The sequence below is a fragment of the Hemiscyllium ocellatum genome, chromosome 7, assembly GCF_020745735.1.
Source record: "Hemiscyllium ocellatum isolate sHemOce1 chromosome 7, sHemOce1.pat.X.cur, whole genome shotgun sequence".
In the NCBI taxonomy this organism is placed as follows: Eukaryota; Metazoa; Chordata; class Chondrichthyes; order Orectolobiformes; family Hemiscylliidae; genus Hemiscyllium; species Hemiscyllium ocellatum.
Window position 1 is genome coordinate 12516253 of NC_083407.1, and position 19742 is coordinate 12535994.

The window sequence follows — 19742 nt, forward strand, 5'->3', positions numbered from 1 at the left end:
AAGACTAAGATCATTTGGGATGATGGACTTCAGCTCTGAGGAGAAATTAGAACATTTTGGGAAAATTTCTGCACTCCCTGGAACAGTGAATATTAAATGGTCACCTGCTCATGTTTTTCAAGATAATTTGTTTTTTTTTTATGCAGTGTGGGCATTACTGGATTGGCCAATAATTATTACCCATCACCTTTGAGAAAGTGATGATGAGTTACACTCTTGAACTACTGAAGTCCATTTGTTGTAAGTACGCCCCTAGTGCTATTATTGGAGAGAGTTTCAGGATTCTGACCTGGTGACATTGAAGAAATGGTAATATAATTCCAAGTCAGGATGGTGCAGTATTTGAAAGTGTATTTGTAAGTGGTTGTGTTCCATGTATCTGCTGTCCTTGTTCTTTAATAGGTTTTATTGGAGGAAAAAAACCTATTCTAACAGGGCAGCATGGTGGCTCAATGGTTAACACTGGTCTTACAGCACCAGGGTCCCAGGTTTGATTCCAGCCTTGGGCGACTGTGTGGAATTTGCACATTCTCCCCGTGTCTGCGTGGGTTTCCTCCGGTTTCCTCCCACAGTCCAAAGACGTGCGGGTTAGGTGAATTGGCCATGCTAAATTACCCACAGTGTTAGGTGCATTAGTCAGAGGGGAATGGGTCTGGGTGGTTACTCTTCGGAGGGTCAGTATGGACTTGTTGGGCTGAAGGGCCTGTTTCCTCACTGTAGGGAATCTAAACTGGTGAGTAGGTTCATACATTTAAAATCATTAATGAAGGATCTCGAGTAGAGATAAGGAGAACTATTTTCACCCAGTGAGTTATGATCTGGAAAGTTCTCAAATTTGAAAGCTAGTTGAAGCAGATCAATAAACAGTTTTAAAAGGGAGCTAAACATGGCTATATGTTTTAGTTACAAGTAATCACAATCAAAATGCTGGAACTTCATTGAGTGTATAGTTACATTTCGCTATCTGACCAGGACATGACTACAGTGCAGCGGCGAAGTGTGGTCTCCAGGACAAACATTCTCACAATAGTTGGATCCTATTTCTTTCTGAACAATATAACAATGTAACCAACAGATATTGGAAAATGTGGAATTTGCAGGGCTATGAACAAAAACCATGGGGTGAGGGATGTCTAAGCTTGACTACTCTTTCCAAGAGCCAGCTCAGTCACAGTCGACCAAGGGGCCTTCTGCCGCTCTGTAGGTTTCTATGAGTGTATATCCAACTGATTGTCATTGTCTTCTTTATTGCAGTACTCAAAGGAGGTGGATGACCGATTTGGAGCCTATGTAGCCTGTTCCTGTCTTGTCTTCGTCTTTATCTGCTGTATTCAGATAACCATAGTGCCCCAGTAAGTCTGCTTCATTGCCTTTACTTGAAGGAAGTTTCTCATTTAGTCTCAGCCACTATCTCACCATGAATTGGGAGTATATACATGCATATGCACAATGGCAATATTGTCTCCCAGCTCCAGGGACCTGGGTTCGATTCCAGCCTCGAGTGACTGTCTATGTGGAGTTAGCACGTTCTCCATGTGTGTGTGGGTTTCCTGCGGGTGTTCTGGTTTTCTCCCATAAAGATGTGCAGGCTAGGTGGATTGGCCATGCTAAATTGCCCATAGCGTCCAGTGGTGTGCAGGCTAGGTAGATTAGTCACGGGAAAGGCAGGAATACAGGGATGGGGTGAGTCTTCGGAGGGTTGGTTTGGACTTGATGGGCCGAATGGACTGCTTCCACTTTGTAGCACAACTTGTGCAGCATTATTTGGATATTCATGTTTAATCACACCTTTGCCCCTCATCTGAGGTTGCTGTGCCATTTACTCAGAAAAAATGGAGTGCTTTATTGCCTTCACCCTTATTTTGACAGCACACGTCCGCCCAATACTCTAGCCAAGTTCTAACTGGTGTTTTACAAATGTTTGGCATAAATTTGTTGTTTTACACTTGGAGGAGATGCCGCACTATTAACAAAGTCCCAGTTGGGCTCAATAGGTCAAACGCCTGGAACTCCCATTCTAACTTTACTTTGGGAACATCTGCAGCCCAGAGACTGCAATGGTTCTAGGAGGCAACTCACCATCACCTTTTCAAGAGAAATAAATGCAGGCTTAGTCAGCAATAACCACAGACTTTGAAAGAAGATAAAAGAAAGATATCTTTTAAAAAAGCTTCTTCAACTTGTACTGCCATCGTCGAGGGTTCCACCTTCCCAGGTGTCTGTTCCTGCCCCTCCCCTTAAAATTATATCTTTCAGTTGCTTTAGCCTGTTACTAGACATGTCTGTGAGGTAAGGACTCTTGATGCACAGTCTCTCTCTGGGGGTCTCACAATGAATGAAATGTGTTGAACTTACTTGAAGTGTCAAAAAGTATAATTGCACATGATTTGGAGTTGGACTGGGGTGTACAAAGTTCAAAATCACACAACACCAGGTTAAAGTCCAACAGGGTTAATTGGAAGCAAACTTGCTTTCGGAGTGTCGCTCCTTCATCACCTGATGAAGGAGCGTCGCTCCGAAAGCTAATGTGCTTCCAATTAAACCTGTTGGAGTTTAACCTGGTGTTGTGTGATTTTTAACTTTATAATGGCACAGCCTGTGATGTCTGCATCGTGTGAATGATTTTGGAACTAATGTATAAATATATACATATATATCTTTCTTTTCTTCCCCCACTCCCTCACCCTCTGCTTGCAGCTCTATGTTAATGCTCGGTTTTTACCTGTCCTGCCTTTTGGTCCTGGCCAGTGTACTGTTCGTTTCCACCATCTACTGCTGTGTCAAGGTGAGCAACTAAGAATGCCTGAAATTCCCCACCTTGCACTATCTCTTGCCTCTACAGCTCCTGTCCACTAGAGGTAAGTGTTTGACATGAACATGAGAACAGGAGCAAACCATTCAACCTTATCTGAGGGAGGATGTTCTGATGATAGACGCAGCACACCAAAGTTTACAAAACTGATTCCTGGGGATGGCAGGACTGACTTGAGAGAGAGCCTTTCTTTTATGCACTCATGAGTTGTGGGCATCACTGACCGGGCCAGCAGTTATAGCCCATCCCTAATTACCCAGAGGGCAACCACATGCCTGTGGGCCTGAAGTCACATGTAGGCCAGACCGGGTAAAGCTGGCGGTTTCTTTGCCTAAAGGAAACTAGAGGAGGTTTTAAAACAAGAGACTTTTAATTCTAGATATGTATTGAATTCAAATTGCACCATTTGCCGTGATGGGATTCCAACTTGGGCTCACAGACCATTACCTGGGTCTCTGGATTGATAGTTTAGATCAGAGTGGCGCTGGAAAAGCACAGCAGGTCAGGCAGCATCTGAGGAGCAGGAAAATCGATGTTTTAGGCAAGATCCTTCACCAGGAATAGAGGCAGGAAGCCTCCAGAGTTGGGAGATAAATGGGAGGGGGTTGGGGGGAAGGCCCTCACCTCCATCCAAGGCCCCAAAGGAGTCTTCCACATTCTTCAAAGTTTCACCTTCACATCCACCAATGTCATTTATTGTAGCCGTTGCTCCCGATGTGGTCTCCTCTACATTGGGGAGACTGGACACCTGCTCGCAGAGCGCTTTAGGGAACATTTCTGGGACACCCGCACTGATCAACCCCACCGCCTCGTGGCCCAACATTTCAACTCCCCCTCCCACTCTGCAGAGGACATGCAGGTCCTGGGCCTCCTTCACCGTCGTTTCCTTACCACGGTGAAGGAGGCTCAGGAGGAAGAACGCCCATCTTCTGCCTTGGAACACTTCAACCCCAGGGCATCAATGTGGACTTCACCAGTTTCCTCATTTCCCCTCCCCCCACTTTACCCCAGTTCCAACCTTCCAGCTCAGCACTGTCCTCCAGACCTGTCCTACCTGCCAATCTCCCTTCCACTCCACCCTCCTCTCTGATCTATCACCTCCATCCCCACCCCCATTCACCTATTGTACTCTTTGCTACCTTCTCCCCAGCCCCCACCCTCCCATTTATCTCTCCACTCTGGAGGCTTCCTGCCTCTGTTCCTGATTAAAAGCTTTTGCCGAAACATCGATTTTCCTGCTCCTCGGATGCTGCCTGACCTGCTGTAATTTTCCAACACCACTCTGATCTAGACTCTGGTTCCCAGCATCTGCAGTCCTCACTTTTGCCTCTCTGGATTGATAGTCCAGCTTTAAAACTGCAAGTCCATTGCCAACCCTCTTCAGATCAGTTCGGACTATATTCAATATAGTTTAGTAGAATAGGGGAGGATCTCATGAAAACCTATAAAACCGGGGAGTCCAGAAGCAGGGATCGCAGTGTAAGGATGCAGGAGAGGCCATTGAGGAATGAAATTAGAAGAAATTTCTTCTCCTAGACTGATGAGCCTGTGGGATACTCTGCCAAAACTTTATTCTCAACCAGCTACAGTCAAAAGAAATTTATCTAGTCATGATCTCATTGCTGAGGAAAGGGCACTTGACCCGAAACATTAACTTTGATTTCTCTCCACAGATGCTGACAGACCTGTTGAGCTTTTCCAGTAATTTCTATTTTTGTCTCTCTTTGCTGCTTGTGGGAGCTTGCTGTGAATAAATTTAGTTGCTGTGTTTCATGTATTCACCGTGTTCGCCTATTATGAACAGGTGCTATATAAATGCATGTCCTGGCCATATATTCCTGTCAAGCACACTGTTGCCCCAACTTAGACATCATATGCATTTAGGGGGAGGCAACATCCCAGTGGCATTATCACTGGACTGTTATTCCAGAGATCCAGGAAATGTTCCAGGGTCCTGGGTTTGAATCCTGCCATGGCAGATGGTGGAATTTAAATTCAGTAAAAATCTGGAATTAAGAGACTGATGATGGCCATGAATTGATTGTTGGAAAAACTCATCTGGTTCACTAATGTCACTTATGGGAAAAAAACTGTAATCCTCATCTGGTCTCTGGCTGGGGTCTGTAGAGACTTTCCAGGAGATTGCAACATAATAAGGAGGTGGCCTGGTCATGACCACATTATTATTGGCAGCAGGAGACTTTTCCTGCTGTCTTCAGGTGCTTATTCTGCATAATCCTACATTTCATGGCTCCTTTTAGCCCTGATTCCTTGTTAAAATTCTTTACTGCTTCCTTTACATTCCTCAAGTGCCTCATCTGATTTTAGTTTCCCATACCTTCCTTTTCTTTTTGCCCAAATGTTCAGCATCTCTTGCCATCCAAGGTTCCTGAATCTTGCCATCTATCATTCTGACAGCATCATGCTGGTCCTGAACACTGATCAATTGGCCTTTCAAGACTCCACGTCAGACGTGAACACCCTCAAACAGCCGCATTTCTCCAGTTCCTGCCTAATCCTGGTTAAATGAGTCTTCCTTCAATTTAGCACTTTCACCCGAGGACCAATCTTATCCGTTTCCATAAAGTCCCCGTGTCTGCGTGGGTTTCCTCCGGGTGCTCCAGTTTCCTCCCACAGTCCAAAGATGTGCAGGTTAGGATGGATTGACCATGCTAAATTGCCCGTAGTGTTAGGTGCATTAGTCAGGGGTAAATTAGATTACTTACAGTGTGGAAACAGGCCCTTCAGCCCAACAAGTCCACACTGACCCGCCGAAGCGAAACCCACCCATACCTCTACATTTACCCCCTACCTAACACTACGGGCAATTTAGCATGGCCAATTCACCTGACCCGCACATCTTTGGACTGTGGGAGGAAACCGGAGGAAACCCACGCAGATACGGGGAGAACGTGCAAACTCCACACAGTCAGTCACCTGGGGCGGGAATTTAACCCGGGTCTCAGGCGCTGTGAGGCAGCAGTGCTAACCACTGAGCCACCGTGCCGCCCACCGTGTAGGGGAATGGCTCTGGGTGGGTTGTTCTTCAGTAGTCAGTGTGGACTTGTTGGGTCGAAGGGCCTGTTTCCACACTGTAGGGAATCTAATCTAATCTAATCTAATCTAAACAGTCTTAACACTTACAGAATTATGGTCACTGTTCCCAAAATGCTCACCCATTGAAATTTCGATCACTTGGCCAGGCTCATTCCCCAGTACAAGGTTTAATATGGCCTTTTCCCTGGTTGAACTATCTTTGTTTTGTTTCAAGACTCCCTCCAGGATGTACCCAACAAATTCTGTTCCATCTAAGCCCCTGGTAGTAAGGGAGTCCCAGTCAATATTGGGGAAGTTTAAATCACCCACTTTTTTTCAGCTTTCCATGACCTGCCTGTATATCTGTTCCTCTACCTCCCACTGGCTGTTGGGAGGCCTCTGTAGAACCCCATCACAGTAACTGTACCTTTTTTATTCCTGTGTTCTACCCAAATGGCCTTGCTGGATGAACTCTCCAAGCTCTCCTCTCTTACTGCACCTGTCATGTTCTCTTTAATCAGTAATGCAACTCTTCCACCGTTTTTTCATCCTCTCACAACTGAAACATCTAAACCCTGAAACATTAATCTACCAGTCTCTTCTCTCAACCACGTTACTGTAATAGTTACAACTTCGTTGTTCCAAGTACTAATCCAGGCTCTAAGCCCAACTGCCTTACTTATTATACTCCTTGCATTAAAATAAATACACATCAGATGACCGGTTTTGCCATGTTCATTAACCTGGCCCTCCAAGATGTTGATTACACACAATTGAAATAACTGCACAGAGGCAGGAATCCCATCATAAAGTCACCTTTTATCTACTTGTGAGAAAGTGAGGACTGCAAATGCTGAAGATCAGAGTTGAGGGTGTGGTGCTGGAAAAGCACAGCAGGTCAGGCAGCATTTGAGGAGCAGGAGAGTCGACATTTCAGGCGTAAGTCCTTCATCAGGAAAGGATCTCGAATCAGCCATAACAACCCTCTCCATGGCCCTCTGCCTGGACCCGTTTATGGCCAGCCTGGCCAGGCCCAGGAGCAGACCCACAAGGAGATCCTCTGACTCACCCTCCCCCTTCCGCAACAGGTACCCAAAGATCAGGAGTGAGGGAGTGAAGTGCAACCAAAAACAGAGAAGAAGGTTTTTAAGAAAATCAAAAAGGGAGTGCAAGCGCCCACCCCCAATATACACTGGTCCACGGACTCCGCAGCACCACAGAACAAGCAATTGGGCTGGGAGTCCGTGACACACCACAATCTGCAGTCGCAGGGGAGTGCCGCGTGCAGCACCCTCAGCCCCCACCCCCCCCATCCCCGAGAGAAAGGGGGAGAATTCCCACAATCTCCAGGTTGTATTTTGTCAGTGCCCTAAACTGAGGAAACTCTAAATCTCCTGTTTATTTATTTTTCCCCAGCACCCATGTTGTGTGTGTGCAGGTGTGAGACACAGTGAGAGACACAAGGTGTACAAATCTTTATTCAATTCCCACCACCAGGAAGAAAGGAAACACCCGAGTGGCCAGGGACAAGCAGTGCCCTTCACATCAAAGGGCAATGCTGTATGATCAAACAGTGAAGGGGAGGGCAGAGATTAAATCAAAATAAAAGTGGGGAGGGGGGGCAATAATGCACTCCACTCACTGGGGTGCCCACCTCTCCCTGAACAGCTCAAGGGTGTTGGTGGACACCACGTGCTCCTTCTCCAGAGACACCTGGGTTCTAACGTAACCGCGGAAGAGGGGCAGGCAGTCGGCCCTAACGACCCTCTCCACAGCCCATTGCCTGGACCTGTTTATGGCCAGTTTGGCCAGACCCAGCTGCAGACCCATCAGGAGGTCTTCAGACCTGCCCTCCCCCTCCGTAACGGGTGCCCGAAGATCAGGAGCGTGGGACTGAAGTGCAACCAAAAGCAGAGAAGTAAGTTTTTAAGAAAATCAAAAACGGGAGTACAAGCGCCCACCCCCAATATATACATGGTCCCATTATCTCCTGGTTGTATTTGTTTTAAGCAGTGCCCTTACACTTTTTTTTTAACCCCCACACTACCGCCTAACTGCGGTAGTGCTTATTTTTTCCCCAGCACCCATGGTGTGTGTGTGTGCAGGTGTGAGACACAAGGTGCACGAATCTTTATTCAATTTCCACCACCAGGAAAAGTAGGAAAACACCCGAGTGGCCTGTGACGAGCAGTGCCCTTCACATCAAAGGGCAATGCTGTGTGATCAAAACAGTGAAGGGGAGGGCAGGGACTAAATCAAAATAGAGTTGGAGGGGGAAATGATGCACTCCACTCCCTGCGGCGCCCACCTCTCCCTGAACAACTCCAGGGTGTTGGTGGACACCGCGTGCTCCTTCTCCAAGGACACCCGGGCCCTAACGTAACCGCGGAAGAGGGGCAGGCAGTCGGCCCTAACGACCCCCTCAACGGCCCGCTGCCTGGACCTGTTTATGGCCAGTTTGGCCAGGCCCAGGAGCAGACCCACGAGGAGGTCTTCAGACCCGCCCTCCCTCCTCCGCACCGGGTGCCCGAAGATCAGGAGCGTGGGACTGAAGTGCAACCAAAAGCAGAGGAGGAGGTTTTTAAGAAAATCAAAAAGGGAGTATAAATGCCCACCTCCAATATATATATGGTCCCGTTATCTCCTGGTTGTATTGGTCATCTAGGGCTTTCCTGATTGGCCCAGGTAAACAACCCCAAACAAAGATCTTGTACTCAACGTGATCCACCTGGTTCTAATCACTTCAGAAATAAACTAAAGCAAGCTATCCAAATATTAGATTTGATTAGATTAGATTAGATTACTTACAGTGTGGAAACAGGCCCTTTGGCCCAACAAGTCCACACCAACCCGCCGAAGCGTGACCCACCCAGACCCATTCTCCTACATTTACCTCTTCACCTAACACTACGGGCAATTTAGCACAAATATAACACAGTTCAACTCATTTCAGAAAATACGATAAATAAAAGCACCATGAACTCCTGAAATCCCCGTCCTTTATAGTTAATCAAAGTCCAGAGTAATATTCCTCGCCTATGAAATACGTAGGTTTAGCTTAATGGCTTCCTCTCAGTTCCAATCCTGTGACGTGAAGCCCTTTTCCCTTGAAAATTCACGTAAATATAACCTTAGACTTCGTCAGTTTTGAATAACCAATACAGATTTCTATTCAAACACTCGTGGTCTGGAAATTTCACAAACAATACTGTTTCACTGAAGTAACTTATTTCCTTCATTGCTTCAAACAATCTCCTTGTCCTGAGGAGGCAATACTTGTTTCTGACGCAAGTTGACTTGGAACTGCCCAAAGCTTTTAAAATTTTTATCAAAAAATTGCTTATTCTAGATTCTGCTTCACTAGTGGCCTAATATTTGTTGTCTGTACAGTTATGAACCCCTACAGCATAAAGAAGCTTTGATTAACACTCAGGAGGCAAAACTGGTTTAAAATCATGGTTCTACAAAGACAGACCTGATAGATTTTTAAGGACCTTCCCAAAAAGAGACCAAGACCCATTAGTTTAAAACCTAAGCTCTGCAAAAGAGTTATATAATTGTATATAAATCACACACCTTTCACCACATTTGAAAAAGGTCCTTCAATGAAAAACATTTAAGAATCATTGGGTTAATAGAAGCTGTTCAAGCTTTGGACTTCTTGTCACTTAAAAATCAGTTGTGTTTCAATCACCTGATACCATCTAAACACATGGAAGCAATACTTGCTTCATTACTCATCCTCAGTATCGTTGAATCTTGAAAAAAAAGTGACAAATTTAAACAAACGTGTGAGAGGAAATTAGCAGTAACACACTGGAGCCTGAATAACTCAGGGCTCCATAAAAGCATAGTCAGGGGATCAACACCTAGCAAATGTCTCTAGCTTTCTTCCAACATAGCAACACAATTTGTCCCTGTTAATGTTACTAAATCAATACCTCCATATCCAGTCTGTGATTGACGTGTTTCTTCCTAGTCCAGTTTGATTGCTGGTCTATTCTGGTCTCATTGCTTTTTGGTTGTTTACTGTTCTTGCAGTGCAAGCTGGTTTACCATTTGCACCAAATTAACAACTGCTTTCATCATAAAATGCTGGATTGTGTGGAGCACAATCTGATTTCAAAGGTAAAATGTTGTGAATGTTAGAGACCTCGAAGAATGGACAATAAATGCTGGCTTTGCCAATAACATCCCCACCCCCATACACAAATCAGTGAAGAAAGAAAAACATAGTTCATATTTCTGCTCTGTGACCAATCAACGTAAGAATTTTACAAGGTTGAGGAGAAGAATGTCAAATGTTTTCTTGTATGTGCCTGACCTTTAATGAACTGCAAGTTTTTGTTTGTGTGTTTGGTCCTGACTTGATCCTTATTTGCTTTTTCATCTTCCATTGGTTATTTTGTTTTTCACTACTGTGTAACTTACATCCAATTTCTGAAGCTTTAGCATATGTGAGAGTGAAGGTCATCGAAAGTTCTCCAGTGAGTGGCCTTGGAGCCCATGTTGTTGCAAGTGTTTTCTTTCCTTCTTTCATGGAATGTGGGCGTCATTCCTGATGAAGGGCTCTGGCCCGAAACGTCGAATTTCCTGTTCCTTGGATGCTGCCTGACCTGCTGTGCTTTAACCAACAACACATTTTCAGCTCTGATCTCCAGCATCTGCAGATCTCACTTTTTACATGTGGGCGTCATTGGCAAGGCCACCATTTTGTTGTCCACCTCTAATTGCCCTTCAATAATGTGGCTTTCTTGACTATTTCATTAGTTATGTTGATAAAAATGTGGATGCTAGAAATCTGAAACAAAGACAGAAATTGCTGGAGAAACTCAGCAGGTCTGGCAGCATCTCTCCAGAGAGAAACATTTCAAGTCCAGTGACCCTTGTTCAGACTGCATTTCTGTGGATCTGGAATCAAGAGTAGACCAGTACAGCTGAAGTGGACAGACAGACTTTTACAACAAATGCTGAAAGCTTTCAATTCCAGATTTAATTAATTGAAGCTGCCTTGTGGGATTTGAATTTATATCTTTAGAACTGGGCCTGTGGATTATCAAGGAAAAAGTGAGGACTGCAGATGCTGCAGATCAGAGCTGAAAATGTGTTGCTGGAAAAGCGCAGCAGGTCTGGCAGCATCCAAAGAGCAGGAGAATCAACGTTTCGGGCATAAGCCCTTCTTCAGGAACATTCCTGAAGAAGGGCTCATGCCCGAAATGTCGATTCTCCTGCTCTTTGGATGCTGCCTGACCTGCTGCGCTTTTCCAGCAACACATTTTCACCTCTGGATTATCAGTCCACTGCAGTTACCACTGCACCATTGTTCACTGCATCCCCAGTTGATTGTATTACTCTCTCTATGTGATTTTTAAAAGAAAATCCATCACTTTCTCTTGACACCAAGGAGCACATAAGGAGTTATTCGTGCAGAAAACCAATGACTTGGTCGAAGAAGTAGTTTTTGATTATTGTTTTAAAGGAGGAGAGAAAGAGAGAGGAAGAGAGTTCCAAAGCTTGGAGTATAAGCAGCTGAAAAGATGGCCACTAAAGGTGGAATGATTAAAAGAGGAGACGTACAAGAGTCCAGATTTGGAGAGCACAGAGGATAGTGGGGCTGGATGGGATTGTAGAGAAAGGGAGGTTCACCAGTGAACCTATCAGCAGCAAGAGATGTGAGAGGACCAGCCGCTGATTGGAGGGCAGCTGGTGTGACTTTACCTCCAGCAGGGCATTTTACCTGATGCAGTGATGCTTACTTTATCGCCGGTAACACAAGGAACTGGCTGTGGATATCATAGCATTGAAGAATCTGTCAGATATTTACAACAGTTAGCAATTATGTGCAAACATTACATTCCTTAGGTACGAGTGTCCGAGCCAGTATTAAGCAATTAGATTGCAGGACAGCAGTGTGCTCCCGTAGAATATTGTGATTTAAGTATCTCAGATAAAATGAGACTTCTTCCCTCCCCAGATCACACGCTATCATACAGTGATGATATCATGAGCATATCTATTAAAGGCTCACTGACATTCTGACTGTGACATATAACACAACATATCTCACTGTTTCGTTCAGTTCTGTTTATTTCTCCCTGATTGGTCAATCTCATCAGTAAATCCTTCAAAAGATATTGAGGATTTGCAGCCTGCCACCCCTATATATCTTGAGCGTTAAATTTAGACCCAGGCTGTTGCTTAGAATCTGTTGCGCACAGCCAAGAAAAGAAGCATTGAAGTCATGTTTCTCTACAATACAATCCTGTATTCAGCGCTGACGCTTTCTTCAATGATTCTGAACAAGAGTTTGCGACTCTTACTGACCTCCTGTACCAAGCTGTAGCTTAAGACAGAGGTGAAAAACTAGGGGTATCTCAGCTGAAGGCTAATTGTAAACTTGCAAAACACTCCGCCTTTAATTCAGAGGAACTGAGGGTGAATGTAACCTGAACCCTCCTGTGCATTGACAGAGGTATGGCTTTCAGATGGGGCGTTTGACAGAAGTTCTGTCCAGTCTGTCAGGTGGCAAAAAAGATTCCTTGGCATTACTTCAAAAAAAGAAGCAGAACATCTCTCCCAAAAGGATGGACCAGATCTAAAAGTTGAAATTCTAAATTGGAGAAGGGCCAATTTTGACGGTATTAGGCAAGAACTTCAGAAAGCTGATTGGAGGCAGATGTTCGCAGGTAAAGGGAAGGCTGGAAAATGGGAAGCCTTCAGAAATGAGATAACAAGAATCCAGAGAAAGTATATTCCTGTCAGGGTGTAAAGGAATGCTGGTAGGTATAGGGAATGCTGGATGACTAAAGAACCTGAGGGTTTGGTTAAGAAAAAGAAGGAAGCATATGTCAGGTATAGACAGGATAGATCAAGTGAATCCTTAGAAGAGTATAAAGAAAGTAGGAGTATACTTAAGAGGGAAATCAGGAAGCAAAACGGGGACATGAGATAGCTTTGACAAATAGAATTATGGAGAATCCAAAGGGTTTTTACAAATATATTAAGGACAAAAGGGTAACTAGGGAGAGAATAGGGCCCCTCAAAGATCAGCAAGGTGGCCTTTGTGTGGAGTCTCAGAAAATGGGAGAGATACTAAATGAATATTTTGCACCAGTATTTACTGTGGAAAAGGATATGGAAGATATAGACTGTAGGGAAATAGATGGTGACATCTTGCAAAATGTCCTGTTTACAGAGGAGGAAGTGCTGGATATCTTGAAACGGTTAAAGGTGGATAAGTCCCCAGAAACTGATCAGGTGTACCTGAGAACTCTGTTGGAAGCTGGAGAAGTGATTGCTGGGCCCCTTGCTGAGATATTTGTGTCATCGATAGTCACGGGTGAGGTGCCGGAAAACTGGAGGTTGGCAAACGTGGTGCCACTGTTTAAGAAGGGCCTTAAACGGGATCTAAGATGGCGCCGATCTGAGAAGATCACACTGCAGAACTTCGCATCGCAGCAGGTGCAGGACAGTCCTTTAACCCACCCAACCCATGTCATCAGGATTTCTTGGGATGTTGGAAAGATTGTGGAGCCCCAAGAAACATTTAAAAATTGACTTACCTGTATTTTCAGCTGTCCAGAAATGCCTAAAAAGGGAGGAGGAGCATCTGAGGCCAGGCCTGCAGCTCAGCCTGCAGCAGCCTCAGAGCAGATTACTCTCCAGGATCTGGTGAACCAGCTCTCGAAATCTCGTGAGATTTTGGGGAAACGGATTGAAAAGAAGCTGGCTCCAGTCTCTCTCATGTTGCAGAAGCATGAGCAGCAGCTGGGAGACCTGGAGAAGAGGATGGATGAGGTGGAGCACAGGGTCACAGTGGTGGAAGCTGATGCCAGTTCATTCAAGGAAGAGATCCAAGCCCTGAAGACGCAGGTTCGTAATTTGCATGACCAAGTGGATGATCTTGAAAACAGGGGCAGGAGAAAAAACATTTGGATCATCGGTCTGCCTGAGGGTAAGGAAGGTGAGAGGCCTGCGGAATTTGTTGAAGATCGGCTTCCGAAATTCCTTGATTTGGAGACTGGCCTGAGAGGATTGAAGATAGAGAGGGCTCACCGGGTCGCAGCACGGAGGTCGGGTCTGGGTCAACGCCCTTGTCCTTTCCTGGTGCGATTCCATCATTATTGGGATAAGGAGAGAGTAATGGAGGCTTCCAGACTCCAGGGGAAGGAATCAAAGGCCCTAATTTACGAGGGATCGAAGATCATGTTTTTTCAGAACTTTTCAGCGGCGGTGATCCAGAAATGAAAACCATATGATGGTGTCAAGAGAAGATTGAAGGAGCTTGGGATTCAGTACTCCCTGAGATATCCGGCAGTGCTTCAGATCACCTTAGTTGGATCCATGCATCTCTTTGACACATTGGAGAAGGCAAGAGACTTTGTGGACAAACTAACCTAAGTTAAACAATTCTGGTATGTATATATCATTGCTTGGGTATGCGTTTATCATTCTGTAAAAGAATGGAGGAAATCTGGTTGGAGCTTTGTTTTTCCCCTTTTTTTTCCTCAATTGATAATAATTTGGTTCAAACTATGTCTGGCAGTGGTTAAGATCTACATTTTAGATTTCTAAGTTAGGACATACCAAAGGATGGGTGGGGTATTTATTCCCTTTTTTTTAATAAAAGAATTTTTTTTTATTCATATTGAAATTCTATGGGGTGTTTATTCTTTTTAGCTTGTGCTTGCGATGCGGCTCTAGCTGGGAGAAGTGAAGATGGTTGAGATGGTTAGATGCCTATTTATGGGCAGTTTGGAACGGGTAGTTGCCCCCTCCGGGCAGGGGGTCAGTTCCCCTGCTCAGCGCTATTGGCGCTTTATATGTTGGTTTGTTTTCTGGTTTTTGTTGTTTTTTATTTTTAATAATTTTGTATGTTTGTTAAATGTAGTGGTTTTAGTTTATGTAGTTTTATATTTGGTGGATCATGCAACACTAAGGCTCAGCAATTTGTGGTTCGGGTTCCTCCTCTGGAAGTTAAATATAATTGCAGAAGATTATGGCTAATGATTTAATTAAATGGTGTACCTGGAATATCAAGGGAAGTCACTCTCCAATTAAGAGGAAGAAGGTACTCTTGAGTCTTAGAAAGGAGAAGGTGGATATTGCTTTGTTACATTTGGATGACAAGGAGCATCTGAAATTATAGTCGAATGGCTTTGATCGAGTTTGTTTTTCATCATTTAATACCAGAAATAGGGGAGGGGTTATATTGGTTAGGAAAAATCTCTCATTTAAATTGTTGAAACGTGTTAAAGACACAAATGGGAAGTTTGTAATTCTTAAAGACTTGATAAATGGGGAAGAATATGGCATTTTAAATGTTTATTGTCCCCCAGCTCATCCTCTTAAATTCTTGATAGATGCTTTTTCTAAATTGATAAGTCTTCAAGTCTCGGCACATCATTATAGGAGGAGATTTTAGCTGCCTCATGGACCCCACAGTAGACAGGTTGCCTAAAGATCCCTCGATACCCTCGACACAAACTAAACAGTGGGTTTGTGTGGGGAATTAGGATTGGTGGACATCTGGAGGTATCTCCACCCTACAGATCCGATCCGCACAGATGTCACACAAGGATTGATTTTTTTCTGACCTCTGCAGTAACCCTGGATCTGGTGGCATCCTGTACGATTGGTAAGATTGCCATCTCTGATCAGGCTCCAGTGTACCTCATGGTTAAAATTAAAGATGTTACAGTGGATTCAAGGTACTGGCAAATGGACCCCTTTATTCTCATGGACAGCAAGTTTGTGGAGTACTTCTCTAGAGAATTTCGGGCATTCCTAGACATCAACATAGGCTCGGTTGATAGCTCATCTGTTCTCTGGGAAACTGCCAAAGCTTATGCCAGAGGGTTAGTTATTTCATACTCCACCAGTAGGAAGTGGCAGAAGGGTGAGCAGCAACGTCTCCTTGAAGCACAGTTGAAGGCAGCCAAGAAGGCCTATTTTGACAGACCCTCGTTGATCAAACTACAGAGGATTACGGTGCTGCAGTCTACACTAAATTCTGTGCTCACGCAGACGGCAAATAAGGAGCTGGCTTTTGCAAAGCAAAGGCTATACGAGCATGGTGACAAGCCAGGCAATACTTAGCATACCTTGCCAGAAAGAGAAGTGCCCCACAAACCATTACAGCGATTAGAGAAGAGTCTGGAAACCTAACATGTGATTCTAAAAAGATTTATGTGGCGTTCCAGAGATTCTACTCTAAATTATATCAGTCTGAGAATTGTGAAGAGGGGCAGGCCAAAATGGAATTCTTTTTTCGAGATCTGAAGCTCCCGGGTGTGCCTCCTGAACAACAGTCCTTTCTCAATGCCCCATTATCAGAGCAAGGAGTGCAGGAAGCTGTGAGACAGCTTCAGAGTGGAAAAGCACCCGGTCCTGATGGACTTCCCAGTGAATTCTATAAGGAATTTATAAGTATATTGTCAGGCCCGATGCTGAATATGTTTAATGATTCATACATTCATGTTTGTCTCCCACCATCTCTGAGAGAGGCCAATATTTCACTTATCCTTAAAAAAGGGAAGGATCTGGAAGACTGTGCTTCATACAGGCCCATCTCGCTCTTAAATGTGGACTTTCAGATCCTTTCTCAGGCACTTGCGTTAAGGCTGGAGACTGTGTTACCTTCTATTATTAAAGAGGATCAGGTGGGCTTCATAAAGGGTCGCAGATCCTCCAATAACGTTAAGAGGCTGCTTAACGTAATTCAAGCATGCCGACAGCAGTCAATAGAGGGATTGGTGATTTCTTTCGATACAGAGAAGGCATTTGACCGAGTTGAGTGGCCGTACCTTTTCTATACTCTAGACCGGTTTGGTCTGGGTGAAGTTTTCATAAGATGGGTAAAGGTTCTCTACAGTGTACTTCTCGCTGCGATCATTACCAACGGGGTATGATCAAGCAATTTTAATATTTCTAGGGGCAGCCGGCAGGGCTGTCCCCTTTCACCATTACTTTTTATGTTGGTGATTGAAACGTTGGCAGAGGCCATTCGGTGGGGATCTCAATATATCAGCTCCAGAAGTGGGGTCAAAATTACATAAGATCTCGCTGAATGCAGATGATGTTCTAATTTTCTTGACAAATCCAGCAGTTTCAGTGCCTCGTCTGATACAATGCATTCACACGTTTGGCGCTTTTTCAGGGCATAAGATTAATTTTGCTAAATCAGAGCCTATGCCTATGAGTGGTCTTACGAAAGAGTTGGCTCTTGAGAGTGACTATAGATTCCCACTTAGGTGGTCACAGGGCGGTTTTGTGTATTTGGGCATATTCGTTACTCCAGTTCTGGATTGGCTGTTCGAAGCCAATTTTACTCAATTATTTGAAAAAAATTAAACAAGATCTCCAAAGATGGGTGGCACTTCCAGTCTCATGGTTGGGTCGGATAGCACTTATTAAGATGAATATTCTCCCTCGTTTGCTATTCCCTATACGGATGCTCCCCCTGATTTTCAATATACAAACACTCAGGAGACTGAACAGTTGGTTCAGCTCCTTTATCTGGCACCATAAATGGCCCCTCATTAAATTAGCCAAACTGCAGTTACCTCACAGATTGGGGGGAGTAGACCTTCCAGACATTAAAAAATACCAATTAAGCTCGCTTTTGACCTATGTAAGTGATTGGGTTTGTGGGGACCCTCTTTCAATATGGCTAGATATCGAAGTCTTCGAGTAAAATGTGAGGTCTGCAGATGCTGGAGATCGGAGCCGACAATGTGTTGCTGGTTAAAGCGCAGCAGGTCAGGCAGCATCCAAGGAACAGGAAATTCAACGTTTCGGGCACAAGCCCTTCATCAGGAATGAGGAAAGTGTGTCCAGCAGGCTAAGATAAAAGGTAGGGAGGAGGGACTTGGGGGAGGGGCGATGGAGATGTGATAGATGGAAGGAGGTCAAGGTGAGGGTGATAGGTCGGAGTGGGGCGGGGGCGGAGAGGTCAGGAAGAAGATTGCAGGTTAGGAGGGTGGTGCTGAGTTCGAGGGAATCGACTGAGACAAGGTGGGGGGAGGGGAAATGAGGAAACTGGAGAAATCTGAGTTCATCACTCGTGGTTGGAGGGTTCCCAGGTGGAAGATGAGGCGCTCTTCCTCCAACCGTCGTGTTGTTATGTTCTGGTGATGGAGGAGTCCAAGGACCTGCATGTCCTTGGTGGAGTGGGAGGGGGAGGGGGACATGCAGGTCCTTGGACTCCTCCATTGCCAGAACATAACAACACGACGGTTGGAGGAAGAGTGCCTCATCTTCCGCCTGGGAACCCTCCAATCACGAGGGATGAACTCAGATTTCTCCAGTTTCCTCATTTCCCCTCCCCCCACCTTGTCTCAGTCGATTCCCTCGAACTCAGCACCGCCCTCCTAACCTCCTGACCTCTCCGCCCCCACCCCACTCCGGCCTATCACCCTCACCTTGACCTCCTTCCACCTATCACATCTCCATCGCCCCTCCCCCAAGTCCCTCCTCCCTACCTTTTATCTTAGCCTGCTGGACACACTTTCCTCATTCCTGATGAAGGGCTTATGCCCGAAACGTCGAATTTCCTGTTCCTTGGATGCTGCCTGACCTGCTGCGCTTTAACCAGCAACACATTTTCAGCTAGATATCGAAGTCTCCCAGGCACGGTGCCCCCTTACCAGTTTGCTATTTTTGGACAAGGTGAGGATAGTTAGGGAATATTGCCATAACCCAATAGTCATCAATACTGTTAAAGCATGGAGGGCAATTCAGCAGAGGGAAGGTAATATTGGCAAAACATCTTTGTTGACACCTTTAGTGGGTATGCCGAGTTTTCAACCAGGTATGATAGATTCAGGATTTAAACATTGGGCAGCTAGGGGTATATCTTGCATGGATGATTTATATGCGGGAGATTTAATGTCCTTCGATCAGTTAGTACGGAAGTACAAGTTACCTAATAGAGACCTCTTTCGTTTTTTTCAAGTTAGGGATTTTATTCAAAAAAGGACCACGCATTTGACTGATCCCTACAAATCTGACATAGAAAGAGGGGTACTAAGGGTTAAGAGTACACTCTCTGTCAGTACTCTATATCACCAGTTGGGGGGTGCCACCTCAGATGAGTCTGATCGACTCTGCAAGATGTGGGAAAGAGAGCTGGGTGTTGAAGTTTCTTCAGAGGCATGGGAGGATATTTGGGAGAATGCAAGGAAGATATCAATTTGCAATAGGACCCATGCTTTACAGTTGAAGATTCTCCACAGGGTCCACTTAGCCCCAGACCGTTTGTCAAAATTTAAACCAGGGGCATCTTCAGCATGCCCCAAGTGCAAGGTCTGTACGGGTACTCTCACCCATTGTCTTTGGTCTTGTGACAGGCTTCAAACATATTGGAGCGCTGTGGTGGGTGTAATGGAGATGATTTTAGGTGTAGGGGTGGAGAAGGACTCTATTTTGCTCCTTTTGGACCTAGCCATTATATTTCCTGCAAACTCACATAAGGAAAAACTTTTCAATATTCTTACATTTTGTGCAAGGAAGAATATCTTGCTAGGTTGGATATCAGAAAAACCCCCCAGGCCTGTCGGGTTGGCAGAAGATTGTTATGGAGCATATTCCCCTGGATTTTCTCCCAAATATGGTACACCACAAAACTGAGAATTGTTACAAGACATGGCAACCCTTTTTGAAATACCTGGACACAGATTTATCTGCCACACTAACAAGGGCTTTTATATAGCCGTAACGATTGTGTTTCATGAGTCCAATATCCAGGGAGGAGGAACTGTGAATGTATGAGTGTATTATTTGGCTGGGCTGAGTTATTACTATTTATTTGTTTGTTGTTAGGTATTTATTTAGTTAGTTAAATAGCTAGTTTAGGTTTTTTTTAATTTTATACTTCTCTGTATATGTTTATACA

At 44.8% G+C, this 19742-nt stretch overlaps 1 protein-coding gene across 2 annotated transcripts in view; it reads left to right on the forward strand.

Moving 5' to 3' along the window:
* adcy5 (adenylate cyclase 5) overlaps positions 1-19742 on the forward strand; it is a 424581-nt gene that overhangs the window by 338134 nt on the left and 66705 nt on the right. For both annotated transcript variants that reach the window (XM_060828269.1, XM_060828270.1), the window contains exons 11-12: positions 1255-1352; positions 2698-2785. In XM_060828269.1, the coding sequence (XP_060684252.1) occupies positions 1255-1352; positions 2698-2785 (186 nt within the window). The remainder of the gene's footprint in view (positions 1-1254; positions 1353-2697; positions 2786-19742) is intronic.